This window comes from Mobula hypostoma, chromosome 7, assembly GCF_963921235.1.
Source record: "Mobula hypostoma chromosome 7, sMobHyp1.1, whole genome shotgun sequence".
NCBI lineage: Eukaryota > Metazoa > Chordata > Chondrichthyes > Myliobatiformes > Myliobatidae > Mobula > Mobula hypostoma.
The window spans coordinates 169,250,138-169,269,419 of record NC_086103.1 but is presented as its reverse complement, the minus strand read 5'-3'; the positions used below and the strand labels follow the sequence as shown (position 1 = coordinate 169,269,419).

Below are 19,282 nucleotides of genomic sequence, written 5' to 3'. Positions count from 1 at the left end.
TGTTACACAGGAAAAATCACACTTCATGATCTGAAGAAATGCAAGATGGCAAATATATTTTTTGACACCCTTTTTAACATCGACAAGTACTTGGAGCATGAGCAGAAGGATCCTTTTTCTATCCAGAGGGTAATTGTTTCAACACTAAATCTTTTCCTCTGTACTACATTCCTCAGTACTCTTTCAAATCGAAAGTACATCGCGAAGACATGAGGCCTCTTGTTTCAACCACAGATGTAGCATCCTGTACAAGCCAGGCAGTGAGATATGGGGGAGCAAGCTGTTTCTCATGCAGCAGGCTCCCCCTCTCCACACTGCTGATGAATCCAAAAGAACAGCAGAGACCGATATGGTTTGACACCATTAGGAGTTGCCTGTCATTGTTGAACTCAACTGCCTTGGGGACTCCAGCTCCAGATTTTTCTTTGGGGTTTACTCCTGAAGCCTTCCTCACGAGTTAGTATAGCCGCAAGGCAGCGGGGATTTGAGATCAGTGTTTTCATAGAACATAGAGTATCGAACAGTACAGCACAGTACAGGCCCTTCGGCCCACAATGTTGTGCTGACCCTCAAACCCTGCCTCCCATATAACCCCCCACCTTAAATTCCTCCATATACCTGTTTTCCTACTAGATGAATTGCCAACCACGGCTAATGAGCCCCATGTGCCCAGAGTGACTGGTTTTAAAGTGCCAGTAACCAGCCTTTGTCCATTCTCCTGCCAGTAGAAATAGTTCTGCTAGGCTTAGTAGTTAAGCCATACGTGAAAGTCAGGAGCTGGATTTGGTTGTCAGAGGCTATTTGAGATGCACACCGTTGGGAGCATTTCATAAGTAGTGGGAGTTTATTTCCCCCCCACTATGACATCCTTGAGGAATCACCAAGAACCAGCCTAAAAAAGGCATCCTCCCATTTGTTTTTTCTCAAGTGATGATAATTGTTGCCAACTGAGCTAAGGGGGAACCTATTTGATTTTGTACTCTATGGGCTATTTATTCTCTTAAAATTGCATTAAAATGAATATTAATTTAATACAATTAAAAAAATACCCATATAAACTTTCCACATCTATTCAGTTTTAAATACTTTGGTTTCTCAATTAAACTCAATGTAATTTATTTTAATCTAAGCACATATATATTACAATACATCTTGAGATTGATATTCTTGCAAGGATTTACAGGGAAAAATCTGTACATCAACAGGAAAACACTAATATTCAAGACAAACTGTGCAATTAAAACTAGCCAAAAGCTGTCATTTTATAAAATTTAAGAGAAGTTCTAAACCAAGTTTCTGAACTTTTGGTTGGACCCAACCATGCCAGATTACATCTTTAGATACTCAAGCAAAAGTGCCCATCAAATTGAATGATTATGCAAAAGCTGAAATTAATGATATGTGTAGAAGAGGTGTATATGTAATTAAATAAAAAGCTGGGATAATTGAGCAATGTGTTCTAAGCTCCATGCACACTACACTAACAATAACATTTATGAAGCCTCAACAACTGCAATCTTTCCTGTGCAGCAGGATGTGGAGAATGATGGACCGGAAATGACTGACTGGGAGCGGTATGCTTTAAATGAGTATGAAAATCTGGTGGCTGAGGAAGCAGCGAACGAAAACAGGAATGATGGGTAAGAGAGTGCTGAATTAACTTGTGGATAACTGAAAATTAACCTCTCATATTTGGATTGAAATGAAAGACTTTTTTTTAAGTCTGTGCTGGTGCTCGGAACACACCCATCAATATTATTCCTTATTCATCTCCCTCTATCATATTCGCTCTCGCATGTTCCCCAGCTCGTCCCTAATTCACCTGCCTACTCAAGGGACAACATATGGTAGCTAATTAACCTGTTAGATGGATAGGTTATGAAATAACCTAGCACAAAATAGTAGCAATTTCCTATAATTATATAAAGTGGAAAAGGTGGCTAAAGTGAATGTAGGTCCCTTAGAAGATAATGGGGGAATTCATATAAGGTAATGTTGAAGTGGCTGAAGTCTTCAATGTCTGTTTCTGTCAGTCTTTGTGACAGAGGACACACCTAACATACCAAGAGAGATGTTATGTATGGGAGTTGAGAACCTTGATATGATTATTGTCAATAAAGAGGGAGTGATGAGCAAACTAGCGAGCCTAAAGTTAGACAGCTGGTCCTGATTAGGGATACATTCCAGGCTATTAAAAGAAATGGCAGAAGTTGTAGCAGACACATTTATTGTAAGTTACCAAAATTCTCTGGACTCAGGAAAGGTCCTGGTGGATTAAAAGACAGCAAGTGATTTGTCACTGTTGGGTTTTTTTTTATGGTAAATAGGTAGACAAAAGGCGAGTAACTATTGACCAGTTAGCTTAATGTCTGTGCCAGAGAAAATGCCTGAAACTTTCATTAATGAAGGAATAGTGAGACATCTGGATAGAAGTGGTTCCGTCAGTTAGACACAGCATGGATTTATGAAGGGAGATCCTGCTTGACAAACTTACTCCAGTTATTTGAGAATATAATGAGCCTAGTGATAGAGGGGAACAGATGGATGTTGTATACTTGGATTTTCAGAAGTATTCGATAAGGTGCCACATAAAAGACGTCCATAAGATAGGGATGCATGGAATTGGTATAAATGTATTAGCATAGATGGAGAATTGGTTAACCAATAAAAGCCAGAGTTGGAATAAAAGGGTGTTTATCTTATTGGGCATCAGTGGTGAGTGGAGTGCTGCAGGGTTGGTGTTGGACCCACAGCTGGTCACAATATACTTTAACAGTTTGGAAGAGGAGACTGAGTCATATTGCTTGAGAAAAGATGTACTAGCTTTGGAGGCAATGCAGAGGAGGTTCACCAGGTTGATTACGGAGATGAGGGGTTTAGCCTATGAGGAGAAATGGAGTAGCCTAGGATTATAATCGCTGGGATTCAGAAGAATGAGAGGGAAACACATAGTTATGAAAAGGATAGCTAAGGTAGAAGCAGGAAAGTTGTTTCCACTGGTGTGTGAGACTAGAACTAGGGGATATAGACTCAGGATCCAAGGGAATAGATGTAGGTCAGATGAGGAGAAACTAATTTTCCCAAAGAGTAATGAATCTGGAATTTTCTGACTTAGACACAATAGATGCTACCTCATTAAATATATCTAACATACAGTTGGATAGACTTTTGCATAGCAGGAGAACCTCGAGCTATAGGGAAAAGGCAGGTAGGTAAAGCTGAGTCCACAGCTAGATCAGCCATGATCTTATTGAATGGTGGAGCAGGCTCTACAAGTCAAGTGGCTGACTTCTGCTTTAAATCTCATGTTATTATTATTTTTTGGATATGGGAGGAAACTAGTGCAGGCATAAGATAAATGTGTAAACTCTGCGCAGGCACCACCTGAAGTTGGGATTAATTCCAGATTAATAAACTGTGTGCTCCACTGTATGTCCCATGAATAATCTCAGGTTCCCATAGATTATCATTTTCAAATAGTGTACCTTTATCTCTCTTCCTTTTACTTAAATGACCATGCTTTGAAATCAATTCCATGATCAAGCACTTCATATTATCCAGTTTGATCAATTTAAGTAGCACAGTAAGTTACAATGTGAAATAAAGGATGGAGCTTTGGGTTCTATGGAGACTGCCTAATCTGAATTTTTCCCAATGACTTCTGTTTTAGATTTCTAGTTTCTGTGGTATTTTGCATTTATTCACAAAATTATGAATTATCAGATCATTTGAACTGTGTGATAACTAGCTGTATTAAAGTAGATTATTTGACTATTTAACTATTTGATAAATCCCTTATTTCAGTGTGTCTTTTTTTTTTTAAGTCTCACTTTGCATGGTGAGGAAAATCCCAATTCCAATTTCTCAAACATTTTTCAAGTACGTAATTTAGAAGGAGTCTTAGTTTTGATCGATTTGAGAAAATATTACCTGTTGGTTTCATGTTGGTATTGTTTCAGCAAATTGAGGAACACATAGGGTTGAAAAATATAGGAGCGGATGTGAGTGTTAGTCAAAAGTGATTTGCTTGGGCAGGAAAGTTCAACTTTCTATGATGACCTAGGTCTGGTGCTGTATGTCTACTGGTGATAGTTCATTAGTTGTGGCCCATTGGGTATTCTGATATGGTCAGTTGATGCAATGGCTTAAAATTAACCATAATTTGATCTCATGAGGGATTTCTCCTTGCTGGATATTTGTGAACATGGTGCATCTTGCCTCTCACTGAATGCCACATCTGATAAATGTTTTGTGCAATACTCTCAAAGGTAGAGACTACAATGGCTGTCCAGTTGCCGCAGATGTTGAACAGCAGCTTAGTAGGTTTGAGATTTTAAACTATATTGAAACCTGTAGAGAGGATTTGTGTAGAGGTTAGTTTAGGCAAAGGGTTGCAAATCTGAAAAAGAACATTTGCAAAAGTAAATGGATCAGGCCTGAGAAGCTGGATGGCCAGCTCCTGCTAAATGTATGTGCCATTCATTGGGAAACTGACTTATCAAGCAAACCAGCAGAACACGTGAACATACAGAGCAGGACATGGGAAGCGTTTTGCAAAATCTGGTCTTGCCTGGCTGTTTTTTGCTGTTGGGAATTATGGTGTAGAGAAGGTGACTAGGTTTACATTGGAAAATGTGGTTGAGCGGGCTACCATGTGACAATTGACCCACTCAGCTAGTCCTTGTCTGCGTCTCTGTTTTGTAATTTGTAGGGAGGTATGGCTGTTCACCTTGGGCTGTCACCATGGCTTCCCTCCTGATCTCAAAGTAAATTTATTTATTATCAAAGTACATGTATGTCACCATATACTACCCTGAGATTCATTTTCTTGCGGGCATCCACAGTAAATACAAAGAAACACAATAGAATCAATGAAAAACTATCACTGTCAAAGATAGACTAACAACTGATGTGCAAATACAAAAATAACCTAATAATGAATAAATAGGTAATAAATAAGGTTGGGTTATGTAGCATACAACACACAACATTGAAGTTATGTACCTCATTGGTATGTAGTACAGAGTGCCCTGGACTGAAGCAGCCAAGCGAATTTCATTACCAGAAAACCTGTGGCATTCTCTACAGATTCCAGCACCCTCATTCCTTCTTGTAACGACACACTGTGTGATAGGAGTTGAATTAGTGTGTGTAGTCAGATGTCTTTGGCCTTGGGATAATTCCCTCTGGGCAGTGCTGGCTGCCATAAATGCTTGGTAGTGCGAATTCCCTCAGGCTGTGTACTTTCTAGAAGCATTGCATTTAGTATGAGGAAATATGACCCTCAACAAACTACACATTGAGTGATTGAAACTTTTTCCTGTTGATGAATCCTTATTGACATACGAGTACACTCAGTAGTTCTCTGGACTTGTGGAAAGCTAACGATGGTGGTAAATTCCAGGCCTCATTTACCACCTGTTCATTATTGAAATTAAAATAGATCAAAATTATTTGTGAATACTTTGCCTAGTTGACCTCCACTGAAGTGAGCAGCAAATCATGAGATTGTGCACGTGCTTGGGAAAGATCCTGTGGCAAGAAACAATTTAAGCCCATAAGGAATAGGAGTGGCAGTAGGCCATTTGGCCCTTTGAGCCAATCCTGCCTTATATCAAGGAATGGCAAATAGATTTCAACTTAAATAAATGTGAGGTGATGCACTTTGGGCATTCAAACCAGGCTAGGACCTATACTGTGAATGGCAGGACATTGATGTGGAACAGAGGGACTTGGGGAAGTGTACAGTTTGCTGAAAGCTGCCACGCAAATATAAAAGCTGGTGACAAAGGTGTTTAGCATCCTGGCCTTCATCAGGTAAGCCATCAAGTTTAGGAGCAAAGGCATTTTGTTGTAGTTATACAAGTATCAACTGTGTTTGCCAAATACATTTACATGTATTAGGAATTTGCTGTGGTGGGTTGCCTCGATATGCAACAAAAAACATTTATCAATTGCAATGAATAAAGATTATTTAAAAAAAAGAAAGTTAAAGATTAAAATACAATAAAATGTGCATAAATACCACCATGTATTTACTATGTAAACAGCATTATATGTAGGTGGGGGGAGGTGCTTGATTGCTGAAGCCACTCTTGGAGTGTTATGTGCAGGTTTGATCACCCTGTTATAGGAAAGGAATTGCCAAGCTGGAGAGGGTGCAGATGAGATTTACATGAGCGTCTCCCTGAATAAACAGCATGAGGTTGCTCACACTGGATCTTTATTCCTTGGAGAACAGGAGAATGAGAGGTGACTTCAGAAGTTTATGAAATCATGGGGTATGGATAAGGTAGATGGTCATAGACTTTTCCCTAGGGGTGGGAGTCCAAAATGAGAGGGCTCAGATACAGCATATGTGCGAAGAAATTTAAGACTGGAGAGGTAACTACTTTATATTGAGGGTAGTGAGTATCTGGAATAAGCTGCCAGAGGAAGTAGTTCTGGCAGGTACAAATACAACATCTACATGGGTACTTGTGTAGGTATATGAAGGGGAAGAGCTTGGAGGATTACGAGCTGAATGTGAGCACAAGAGCAAGGTGGGAGTATGCTGTGGCCAGTACAGTTGAATGGGAGACATCTAGTATAAGATTCTAACGTACTGCTTTTTAGTAATGAATTGACTGCTAAAGATTAGGAAAAATTTGAAAGATTTTTGAAATTTTATAACTAAACTGGGGTTGTGAATGTCACTGTCTGTGGGGAATTTGTATGTTCTCCCCATGACTGAGTGGGTTTCCTCCGTGTGCTCAGGTTTCCTCCCACATTTCAAAGACCTACAGGTTAGTAGGTTAATTGGTCACATGGGTGTAATTGGGTTGTGTGGGCTTATTGGGCTGGAAGGGCTGTTACTGGGCTGTATCTTTAAATAAAATAAATAAAAATATATGGCTGATTAGAGTCTGAGAATCAATGGTTATGAGGAACAGAAAATGTTGAGGCTAAAGATAATATTATTATTGAATTACAGAGTAGATTCACATTCAGGTTGAATTGTCATTCAACTATACACCTATACAGTATGCAGCTAAACAAAACATTCCTCTGGGGCCAAGGTACAAAACAGTGCATATAGTCACACACAGCACACTATATACAGTTGCGATAGCACATAGTAGTCATAGTCATACTTTATTGATCCTGGGGGAAATTGGTTTTCGTTATAGTTGCACCATAAATAATAAATAATAATAGAACCATAAAGAGTTAAATAGTAATATGTAAATTATGCCAGTAAATTATGAAATAAGTCCAGGACCAGCCTATTGGCTCAGGGTGTCTGACCCTCCAAGGGAGGAGTTGTAAAGTTTGATGGCCACAGGCTGGAATGACTTCCTATGACGCTCTGTGCTGCATCTCGGTGGGATGAGTGTCTGACTGAATGTACTCCTGTGCCCACCCAGTACATTAGTAGTGGATGGGAGATATTGACCAAGATGGTATGCAACTTAGACAGTATCCTCTTTTCAGACACCACTGTGAGAGAGTCCAGTTCCATCCCCACAACATCACTGGCCTTACGAATGAGTTTGTTGATTCTGTTGGTGTCTGCCACCCTCAGCCTGCTGCCCCAGCACACAACAGCAAACATGATCGCACTGGCCACCACAGACTCGTAGAACATCCTCAGCATCGTCCGGCAAATGTTAAAGGACCTCAGTCTCCTCAGGAAATAGAGACGGCTCTGACCCTTCTTGTAGACAGCCTCAGTGTTCTTTGACCAGTCCAGTTTGTTGTCAATTTGTATCCCCAGGTATTTGTAATCCTCCACCATGTCCACCCTGACCCCCTGGATGGAAACAGGGGTCACCGGTACCTTAGCTCTCCTCAGGTCTACCACCAGCTCCTTAGTCTTTTTCACATTAAGCTGCAGATAATTCTGCTCACACCATGTGACAAAGTTTCCTACCGTAGCCCTGTACTCAACCTCATCTCCCTTGCTGATGCATCCAACTATGGCAGAGTCATCCGAAAACTTCTGAAGATAACAAGACTCTGTGCAGTAGTTGAAGTCCGAGGTGTAAATGGTGAAGAGAAAGGAAGACAAGACAGTCTCCCGTGGAGCCCCAGTGCTGCTGATCACTCTGTCGCACACACAGTGTTGCAAGCACACATACTGTGGTCTGCCAGTCAGGTAATCAAGAATCCATGACACCAGGGAAGTATCCACCTGCATCGCTGTCAGCTTCTCCCCCAGCAGAGCAGGGCAGATGGTGTTGAACGCACTAGAGAAGTCAAAAAACATGACCCTCACAGTGCTCGCTGGCTTGTCCAGGTGGGCATAGACACAGTTCAGCAGGTAGACGATGACATACTCAACTCCTAGTCGGGGCTGGTAGGTGAACTGGAGGGGATCTAAGTGTGGCCTGACCATAGGCCGGAGCAGCTCCAGAACAAGTCTCTCCAGGGTCTTCATGACGTGGGAGGTCAGTGCCTCCGGTCTATAGTCATTGAGGCTGCTGGGGTGCGGCATCTTCGGCACAGGGACGAGGCAGGACATCTTCCACAGTACAGGAACCCTCCGGAGCCTCAGGCTCAGGTTGAATACATGGCAAAATACTCCACATAGCTGAGGGGCACAGGCTTTGAGCACCCTGGTACTGACAACCATCCGGTCCTGCAGCCCTGCTTGGGTTGAGACGTTTCAGCTGTCTTCTCACCTGTTCAGCTGTGAAGCCCACTGTGGTGGTTTCGTGTGAGAAAGTGGTATAGTCATGAGAGCAGGATGGGGGACTGTGAGGAGGGGTAGGAGGGGAGAGTAACATACAGTTGAGAGTAAAATGGCCCTCTCCCATTTATCATGTTCTTAGATAATTTATCTGCTCATTTGTTTTGTTTACGGGACAAAGTTGCATTTGCGAAAGAATACTTAGAGTTGTCCTGAAATGCCTATGGGCAATCTAATAAAATCCAGTGCTGCCATCTGTGGATCGACTAGTACTGATAGCGATAATTGAGCTAACAAAATCAGATTTATAATGACTGACTTAGATTAAGTGAGATTTGTTATTTTATGGCAGCAAAATACAAAGACGTAAAGTTTCAGTAAGTCACATTACGACAAAAATAATGCAGTGGTGTACACAATCATGGACTGTTCAGAAATCTGCTTCTGGCGAAAGAAGTTGCTAAATCATTGAGTGTGGGTCTTTAGACTCCTATATTGCATCCTTGATGGTAATATTGAGAAGAGGTTAGTGAGGGTCCTTAATGATGGATGCTGTCTTCTTGAGGCACCATCTGTTGAAGTTGTCCACCGATGGGGAGCATTGTGCACTTGACAGAATTGACTGAGCCTACAACCATCTGTAGTCTTTAGTGTCCAGTGTATTGGAGCCTCCATTCCAAGTCAGAACATTCACCATCAGAAATTTTTGCGTGCAATTGTTCACGCTAGAGATTATGGATAGATGGGACCTTTCATATAACCATTGAATTGATCTTGTGACATAAGCAGTAAAGTTATCAAACGATCTATGGTCAACTTGTTTCAAATGTATTGGTCAATGGCAGAAACTAATGGACAGTTTCCATTTTCTGTTGAAATGATTAGAACATTGAGTAAAGTGTCAAACAGGTCATACCCATTATGTGGCCAAGTGACACAAATGCTAAATAGTTTTCAAACTAAACAAGATATACTTTATCAACTACTTTTATTATCTTCTGTGTTACACTTTTGGTCTCTCTTCGATGCCAGCCTATCAATCTCCCCATTCAGTTGTGTTTATACTTCTGGTTCATTGCTAATTAAAATCTTCAAGAATCCCATTTTAGAGAGACAAAATAGTATTATTAATTCAGGTGATTCAAAGCTTTTTTTAATCAGTTTACCAAATTCATAAATGTAATCAATTCTGCCAGAAAACTGGAAATTGTCTGCAGATCAGACAGTATCCATGGGGAGAAAAATAGAGTTCAGGTGTTTCTAGCCTCTGTTTTTAGTTCAGATTTACAGCACCTGTTTTTTAATCAGTGGCCATTTCAGTAGGTACACCTCATTAATGCAAATATCCAATCAGCCAATCATATGGCAGAAACTTAGTACATAAAAATATGCAGATATGGTCAAGACATTCAGTTGTTATTCAGACCAGGCATCAGAATGGGGAAGAAATGTGATCCAAGTAGCCTTGACTGGAATGATTGTTGGTGGCAGACGAGGTGATTTGAGTATCTCAGAAATTGTTGATCTGGGATTTTCATGGACAACAGTCTTTAGAATTTACAGAAAATGGTACGAGAAACAAAAAAGTATCCAGTGAGCAGCAGTTCTGTGAATGAAACACCTTGTTAATGAAAGAGGTCAGAGGAGAACGGCCAGACTGGTTCAAGCTGACAAAGTAACTCAAGTAACCACAAGTACAACACACACCACATAGTACCTAGAAGTGGATGGGCTAGAGCAGCAGAAAACCACACCAGGTTCCACTCCTGTACCTAATAAAGTGGCCACTGAGTGCATATCCATCAATATATTTCACACAGCTCAGTTCCTAGATGGCAGCTGCATATCTTTCTGAAATGTTTCCTCTTTTAACTAAAGTAGTTTCATCCTACATAATTATTCTAACTTAGCTGTTGGAATGACTCCAAAGTGTTCAGTCAGAGGCTTTTTTATTCTGTTTGTTTTCATTTGGACAAAATTTCTGCCTCATTGATTACCATATTTTGTGTACTTTTTGATGTTTTATAATTAAAATCTTCACTTAACAATTCTGCAAAACTGCACCTAACAATAATCTCCCTTGAACTTTAAATTTCAGTTTTGGTACTTATTGTAAGTGTGGGGGTATTTTTCTATTATCAGAAGCACTTGATTCATACCCATCTATCCCTCCCTCAGCTTATCTAATAAAAAGGTACGAGTGCGTTGGAATTGTCAGAATGTAGACGATACCAACACTTGTACCTTTGTTCTACATGTCTACCCATAGAGCATTGTCTTGATTTTTATAATTGATTATACATTAGTGATAAAGGCAGTGTGATTAGTCAAGGTGGTAAAAATGTGGTGAAAAAGAATGTAATTCTTTTGAAGACATGACTAATCAGTAAATTGTGTTCAAATATTTTCGAGGAACAGGTACACAGGTTCATGATTAATTTTGATATCCCAAAGCAACTTCAGATCTAATAGTAGGCCAGAATTTGCTATCAAATGAAACTTTGATTGATTTGATGTTCCTTTCCGCAACTTGAGGCACATTGGGCGGCAGCCTTGCTGTTTCTTTAGTATTTTTGTTTGATTTTACAAGGCAAAATTGGTAGCTCAACGCTCAACCCAGCACAGATGAAAAGCATGCAAGGAGCCGGGACTACTCTCCTCAATGACTGGTGTGGATGCCACCATGTCACCGGTCAGCATAAATGAACCATATGCAGAACAATTTTGAGCAAAGAACAGAATGCACTAATAAATTTGAATATCTTCAGAACTTCATTTCTCATACTTGTGTTCCAACTTTAGTAGCCATTCAGAGTATGCCTCTTCTCATTACGACCATCAGGTTGGAGGTACAGGAGCCTGAAAACCCACATTGAATGATTCAGAAACACCTTCCCCCTCTACCACCTCATTTCAGAATGGTTCATCAACACTATCTCATTATTCCTTTTTCTTTTGCATGATTTATTTTTATAACTTATAGTAATTTTATATCTTTGCACGTTGCTACCGCAAAACAGCAAATATCACTTTTTCTGGGTTAGTGATAATTCTGGTTCAAAACTTCACATAAATGAACTCAATTACTCATCTGTCATTTACTAGCTTTCAGTATTATGAAATTGGTTTTGTATATTTGATACAAACTAAATATGCAGTCAGTATGGCTTGTAATTAATGCATGATGCCATTTGAATGAAATGGCATATTCTTTCTATTAACATATACAAAAAATACTCATTAATTTGATTTTAGGGGGTAGTAATTGTAATTTTACCTTAGTTTTGTTTTGCTTTCTCTTGGTTAGCCTTCAAATTCAGTTGCTTTTTAGTTTTGTCTTTCCTATATCATTTTTCCCAAACATTATTCTCAATGATTAATGAGATGTGTGTTGATTATCTTGTACATTTAGAATGAATATCCTGCATAATAACTATGTTTTCTCTTAGACTTTCCAGTAACTTAACAATCATAAGTTGCTTTTTTCTTGGGGAAAAAAATTGTTAGAGATGGGTTTGGTTGCCATTAGATTCCCTGTTTTAATGGCCCATGGTAAAATAGTGAAAGGTTTTGCTCTGTCCCCCTGACTATACCCTTTGCCCATCCTCTGGGTTTTTCCTCCCATCTCCCTTTTCCTTCTCCCTGGGCCTCCTGTCCCATGATCCTCTCATATCCCTTTTGCCAATCACCTGTCCAGCTCTTGGCTCCATCCCTCCCCTCCTGTCTTCTCCTATCATTTTGGATCTCCCCCTCCCCCTCCCACTTTCAAATCTCTTACTAGCTGTTCCTTCAGTTAGTCCTAACGAAGGGTCTCGGCCCGAAACGTTGACTGTACCTCTTCCTAGAGATGCTTCCTGGCCTGCTGCATTCACCAGCAACTTTGATGTGTGTTGCTTGAATTTCCAGCATCTGCAGAATTCCTCGTGTTTACGTGTGAAAGGTTTTGCTGCCACCTATTGAATTAAATTAAAATACAGTCCAAGATTTACAAAAAGTAAATTTAAAAAATGGCATCGCAGCTTCAGCTGATTTTTGACTGTTGATAGAGATGACTTGATAGAAGTACATAAGATAAGGGGCATTGATAATGGACAGCCAGCACCTTCCTAGAGACTAAAGTCCCTAGAAATTGTGGATGGATTGGTGATCATCTTCCCAGATTGTTTATATTGTGGTGTAGTTTTAACAGACTGAACAGTGGGAAATGTACCTCCAAATCCACAATTTTTTTACATGGAGAAAGAGGGATAAATGGAGTTGCATGCCAGGAAGTCTTCATATCAATGGGAGGAAAAAGTGCTATGATCTAGTTTAAAAGAACAGTTAAAGTGTTCATGGGATTGGACAAAGTCTGTATTCCTGACAGTACTAGAGTCCAGAACTTGGGATCACTGCCTGAGGATAGAGGGTGTACCATTTGAGAGAAAGTTCTTCAAAGGTCGGTGAGCATGTGAAGTTCTCGAGCATGGACAGTAGGGGCAGACTGGTCATTTAATGTTTTCAAAAATAGGATTGATTTTTTGTAATGCTGAAGGGTTCACTGGATATGGGAAGAAAGGAGAAAGGTAGTGATGAAGATAATGAACCATTATTGTGCTGATTGGTGAAGGAGGGCTGAATGTCCTACTTCTATTTGGTATGTGTTTGGCCTTCAGTTCACATTCACCCATTCAAATTGAGGAACAGAAGTTTGCATAACTGAGTCTTTTTGTATTTGATTTTGAGCTTTTATTTAAATTATAAAGATGGTTTGTTTTAAAGGTTGTACTTGTGTCCCAATTGCAGAGTTGTACTTGCAGTCATTGCATGTCATTGATTTCAATGTAGATAATTGGCACCAATAACTATGTAATGCATTTGAACTACCTGACATTTTTTTTCCTTTTTGATGAAAGGAAAGTTCTGTTTCAAAGTAAGGATATTGTGTGAGGTGAACCAGCTGGAAGCTAGTGAACAGTTTCCTGGATCCACATATTTTGAGGAAATTCTTAGTATGGGTTAAGGATGTTGAATCTGCAATGAGCTAATATTCATTAATATCAATATATTTATCTCCATTTTAAATTAACATTAAAATTTGACTGTTTTGTCTATAGTGTTTTACATGCACTTGCATAAAAGACATCTGTCTTTTATGAATGAGTATTTGGCATGGTGTTAGACTATACTCATTGCATCTGCCATTGTTGGATTAAAACACATTTATTGAAGTGTTTTTTTTCCTCTTGTCTTCAGTAAAATGGAGCTACTTGTGATGTTACTTATTTCAGATTCGTCATATGAGCCAGTAGTCTTTCATATCAAGATGATGGGACCTTGGAGGTTAGCCAGTTAATGAGAATCTAACTGTGTGGGCTCTAACTCTTCAATTATCTTCACTGCATGTTCCTGTCATCATTACCTAAAACACAGCATTCCTGTCTCCCACGCAAAGCAACAAAACTTAGCTTTAATTGTGTTTTGTAGCACATGCCTAACACTGTCTTGGCTAAAGAGCTAATGTTGGCCCTCCCATGGACTTCCTACCAAAGAGAGAATTAATGATATTTTCAGTGTGCACAAAGTACCAGTTGGCAAAGATTCATAAATTAGATGTAAATATCAAGAGGGTTAAGGAATATTGAGATTGTATATCTGTATTAATTGATTTTCTTTTGCCCTGTGCAAATCTACCAATGTGTATGACCATCAAGGCATTAAACCTAACAGTACAAAACCAGAAAAGATTCCACAGTCTATCTGCTGGCTCCTATAATACAATCATACAAGGCACACTAATCAGGCATAGAATTCTAACTAAACTGTAAATAATTACCAGTCCAAGTCCAATTTGGTAAATAGGAATCAAAAACAGCAAGTAGAACAAGTTACCTTATCTATGAAACAGAATAGTCAAGTTAATTTGTGAATGTTACAGTAACTTGAAAAAAGAAAAAAAAATCTTCTGTAAGAAAGCAAAATCCGATGGGTTAAATGGCTGAGTCCTGCATTCTGTTTTTGGATGGGGTTCAGAGGAAGTTGCATATGGGGTTGTAATATGCAGAACACATCAATAATTGTGACAGGAGTGGCAGAATCTACATTTTTGTGTCACTGTATAAAATGATAAAGTTCTGAGCTGATTTTATTTCGTGTACATTGAAGGCATTAAATATTACTTGGGATCGAAGTAATCTTTTGAGTAGTAATACACAAAATGCTGGAAGAACTCGGGCAGCATCAGGTCAATAAACAACCAACATTTCAGGCCAAGAAACCTTCATCAGGACTGGGTGGAAAAAGAGAAAAGTAACCAGGATAAGGTGGTGTGGGGAGGAGAAGGAATACAAGCTGGATGATGATGGGTGAAGCCATGTGAGGGGGGAAGGTCTGTGGGTGGGGGAGGGGGTTAAAGGGAGAAGCTGGCAGGTGATAGGTAGACAAGCTAAAGAGCTGAGGAAGGAATCTGATAAGAGAGGAGAGTGCACCATAGAAGAAATCAAAGGAGAAGGGACACCAGAGGGAGGTGATAGGCATATAAGGAGAAAGGAGGTGAGAGGGGAGAAAGAGTGGGGAATAGAATATTTTAAGGCCACAAGATATAGGAGCAAAAGTAGGCCATTTGGCCTATCAAGTCTACTCTGCCATTTCATCATATAACCATATAACAATTACAGCACGGAAACAGGCCATCTCAGCCCTTCTCGTCCGTGCCGAACGCTTACTCTCACCTAGTCCCACCGACCTGCACTCAGCCCATAACCCCCCATTCCTTTCCTGTCTATATAGCTATGCATATTGTGGTTGATCCAGTTTTCCCCTCAGCCCCAAACTTCTGCCTTCTCCCCTTATCCCTTCATGCCCTGACCAACCTATTAAGGAAGTATATTGGCACTGGTATTGACCATTGTAAATCAGTCACTCAAGTTATTACCCTCCGTGGAGACTTAACAGTAGGGAAGGCCCATAGAGCTTTTCAACATCAACAGTTTCAGGCTTTTAAACTCATCATGGGAAGAAGAATAGGAAAGATTATTTTGAGGAGAATGGACACATAGTGGCACCTGTTAAACAAGTACTGAAAGTCTTATTGGAGGATAGGAGCAAGGGAAGAAGCTTGCCTCTGAGAAGTTCTCTACCAGCAGAAGTGGATATGGGTTCATTTGCAAAATTTGAGAGTTTGGATGGGAGCAGAATGGCAGTACAAAGTATAGGTGTGCGTCGATGGGACTAGGCAGAATAGCAGTTTGGCATGGACTAGATGGCTTGAAGTGCCTGTTTCTGTGCCGTAGTACTCTATGACTATCTAATTCTATGAATGTTTCTGACCATCTTAGCACTGGGTTTAGATATATAGTCTCAGTGTATGGGTTGGATTACATCAGGTTGTGAACCATGTTATGTGCATTGGCACTTCAATATACGATGCAATTCTTAGGCAACCAATGAATCTAAGCCATTGTAAGATTCAGTCTTATTAAATACATAATTATTTTTCTGGGAGAGTATGTGTAATTTTAATACTGACTTTATTCCTTGTTGAATACAGAGACTCAGAACTATCTGACTACTAAAAGATACTGCTCTTCTAAAGAAACAATGTGAAGGTATGGAAATTCTTGCAACTATGAGCAATTACTAATATGCTGATAAAACATTGAACTAATATGTTGAAACAGCAAAATGGTGTCCCTTCAGCCCACTGAGTCTGCAGCAACAATCATGTAGCATGTTTAGAGTAGCCCTATACTAAGTTGTATTCTGTCCATATTCCCATCAACTTCCAACCAGATTCTACCACATTGCTGCACTCTTGGGGTCAACTTACAGTGGCAGTCAACCCATTAACCTGCAAACCCTTTGCTATATGGAAGGAAATGAGAGCACCAAAAGGAGGCCCACATTGTCACAGGGAGAACATGCAAACTGCACAGCACAGGAGGCCACAATTGAACCTGGGTTGCTTTGAAGCAACAGGTCTAGTAGCAGGGCCATTTCACCAGCTTGCATGCTTCCTTTAATGGAAACTTCAATGCATTGTGTTCAACTGCAAAGGAATTAATTATTGGATCCTTCTCTCTTTAATGCTTAGAAATTGCCAATAATTTGATTGTGACCAGAAGTTAAAAAGAAATGGATGCACAAAAGGCATTTTGTAGTTTCTAGTCTCAATGAATTTTACAGACAAGATTATTTCATAGCTAAGTCTGTTTTCTTTCTGACCATACCTACAAATAACGTCAACATTGTTTAAGAGCAAGAGCAATTCATAAAAATGCCACCAATTTAGAACAAAAAGTGGATTGGTTTTTCATCCTAAAACTAGAGAGACTATTGGGAGCTATTTCCCAGTATTTACTGTTTCTAGAGACATTTTCTATTAAAGATTCAATTGCAGTTAAGTATGCAAAAAATTTTTCAAAATCTGTATTTAGAGTTCTGTGCTTAGACTGAATAAATCTCTTTCTGCTAGTCGGCAGTTCACCTGTGGTGTGCATCTTCAAATGAGAATTCCCAAAATATCAGAAACATTGCTTTCCCTTTATAATCTCCAATTAATACATTTCCTGTTCCCCAAAGACCTTCCGACTATTTGAATTTAATTTTAAGTAGAAATGAGAGAGTTTGATAAATTATTTTGTTTCATTGATCAAACACCTTTTTGAAATGAGAGAACAGTAAGTCATTAGCTCTACTTTTTAAGTAACTATAATTTTGGTCCACTCATTGTTGCCATTTATGCCATTTTAAGCTTTTAGCTATTTTCCAAACTCTTATCCTCAATGTATATCCAAAGTAAAGGTTACTATTGAGTTTCTGTAGAAATCCGCTTTGAAGCAGCTTGCAGATTGATGAAACGGGAGCACATCCTATTTGAAAGTGGAAGGGATGTTCCCTGACTAACTGCTGTAATCTTACTGGTTTGCCTTTAATGTGTGTTCTCCATAATGTATTTAAAACATTATTTAACATATTTTTTATTTTATTTCATTTTAGATCCCTTTGAAATGAGTGTCCTAATAATCAGCATCAAACGCACGAGTTTGGAAGGTCAATGTTAAAGGAGATTCTGAAGTGCACAGTGTGGAGTCTTTTTCTATAGGTTAACGTTATTTATCAGCATACATTAAAAATTAGTTGTTAGATGTGAAAGTGACAGTGCAGCAGGTCTGCTTTGAAGAATTTTGAAATAAAATTAAAATCTGTATACAGATGCTCCCTGCCCCTATCCCCAGGTTGTCTACAATTGGTAAATTGTTTTTACTTCATTTGTAGTTTGATTTGCCATCTAAAGTTCTGTTTTGTTTTTTCAATTTCAAAGTTTGAGAACTGATGTCAAAAACGTTAGACAAAGATGAGTGTGTTTGAGCTGCTTGCTCATCTTCCTGGGAGTGCAGACTGTATTTACTGTGCAGTTAGCCACAATGTACTTGACTAATTCTGGAGTAAATATGATCTCTGTAGTTGACTGAAGGAGTAATTGGGTTCAAAAGCTATGCCTGATTTTTAAATATAAAAAGCAATATTATGCAGCTAAGACACCAGGGTAAGATACAGGTGATAATTCAGTGGTTCTTTTTTTTGAGTAGTGTTGGTAAACAATGAAGCTAAATGAAAAGCCATAAAAACTGATGCTCCATGCAGCAATTATTTGTTAGACATAGAAAATTGGTGTGTGGCATTTAAAAATAATAGTATGGATTTATGCCGCTTTTAGAACCTGAAGCTGCTTGTGTGTACTGCAGTCGTGATACTTTGATAATTGTGACATTTCAATAATCTGGATGCCTTAAAATTCACAGTACAATAATTAGTCATTTCTATTGCCTGCCATTCAATTCCTGTTTGAATCAACTGTCACAACATTCCACAAGAACAAAAATAAATCATCACTGATTTATGAACTATTGCCCAGTAGTCACTGTGCACTGACCTCAAATGTGCCTTGTGTTCAAAGGTTAAGATTTTTACATTAAATATTTGAAATGAAATTTTACTGTAGCAAACTTCTAAGTTATTAGAATCTGGTGTACATATTTAATCTGTGTATAATTTGTAGAGCCTTGCAGTGTATATTTGTGTTGAGCAAATTCATACAGTACTTTTGTGTTGAGATCACAATCTCATGCAGTTTTCAAAATAAAAGAGATGTTTCAGTACTATAAATGGTTGTATTTTCTGTCGCAGAGATTCAGAAAATGCTGCTAGAGAAGTAATCAGGATCAGAAAAGTAGTTCAGGTCATGCAATATGTTGGAATAATGCTTACTGACTTGTCGCTGTGTTTCCAGTCTGAGTGAACTAATTTACTGCCAACACACACAAAATGCTGGAGGAACTCAGCAGGCCATGCAGCATCTATGGAAAAGAGTGTACTGTCGATGTTTTAGGCTGAGACCCGAAATGCAACTATTTACTCTTTTCCATTGATGCTGCCTGGCCTGATGAGTTCCTCCAGCATTTTGTGTGTTGCTTGGATCTCCAGCATCTGCAGATTTTCTCTTGTTTGGAATTTACTGCCAAGTTCCATCAACTTACCAGTGCTTCTTTTATTTTAGCCAATATGATTGTCACTTTCTTTGCAGTTGCACAGCAAGCCGTGAATTTATTCTGCAACTCTCATGTTTGTTGT

At 39.2% G+C, this 19,282-nt stretch overlaps 1 protein-coding gene across 3 annotated transcripts in view; it reads left to right on the top strand.

Moving 5' to 3' along the window:
• The window catches only part of ppp2r3b (protein phosphatase 2, regulatory subunit B'', beta), a 111,794-nt gene extending 92,985 nt beyond the window's left edge, over nt 1–18,809 (top strand). For 2 of the 3 annotated variants that reach the window (XM_063052939.1, XM_063052941.1), the window contains 4 exons: nt 11–129; nt 1,531–1,640; nt 16,200–16,257; nt 17,648–18,809. In XM_063052939.1, coding sequence (XP_062909009.1) covers nt 11–129; nt 1,531–1,640; nt 16,200–16,224 — 254 coding nt within the window. In that variant the 3' untranslated portion in view covers nt 16,225–16,257; nt 17,648–18,809. The remainder of the gene's footprint in view (nt 1–10; nt 130–1,530; nt 1,641–16,199; nt 16,258–17,647) is intronic. The other variant, XM_063052940.1, reaches the window with a different exon arrangement.
• Nucleotides 18,810–19,282: the final 473 nt, after the last annotated feature.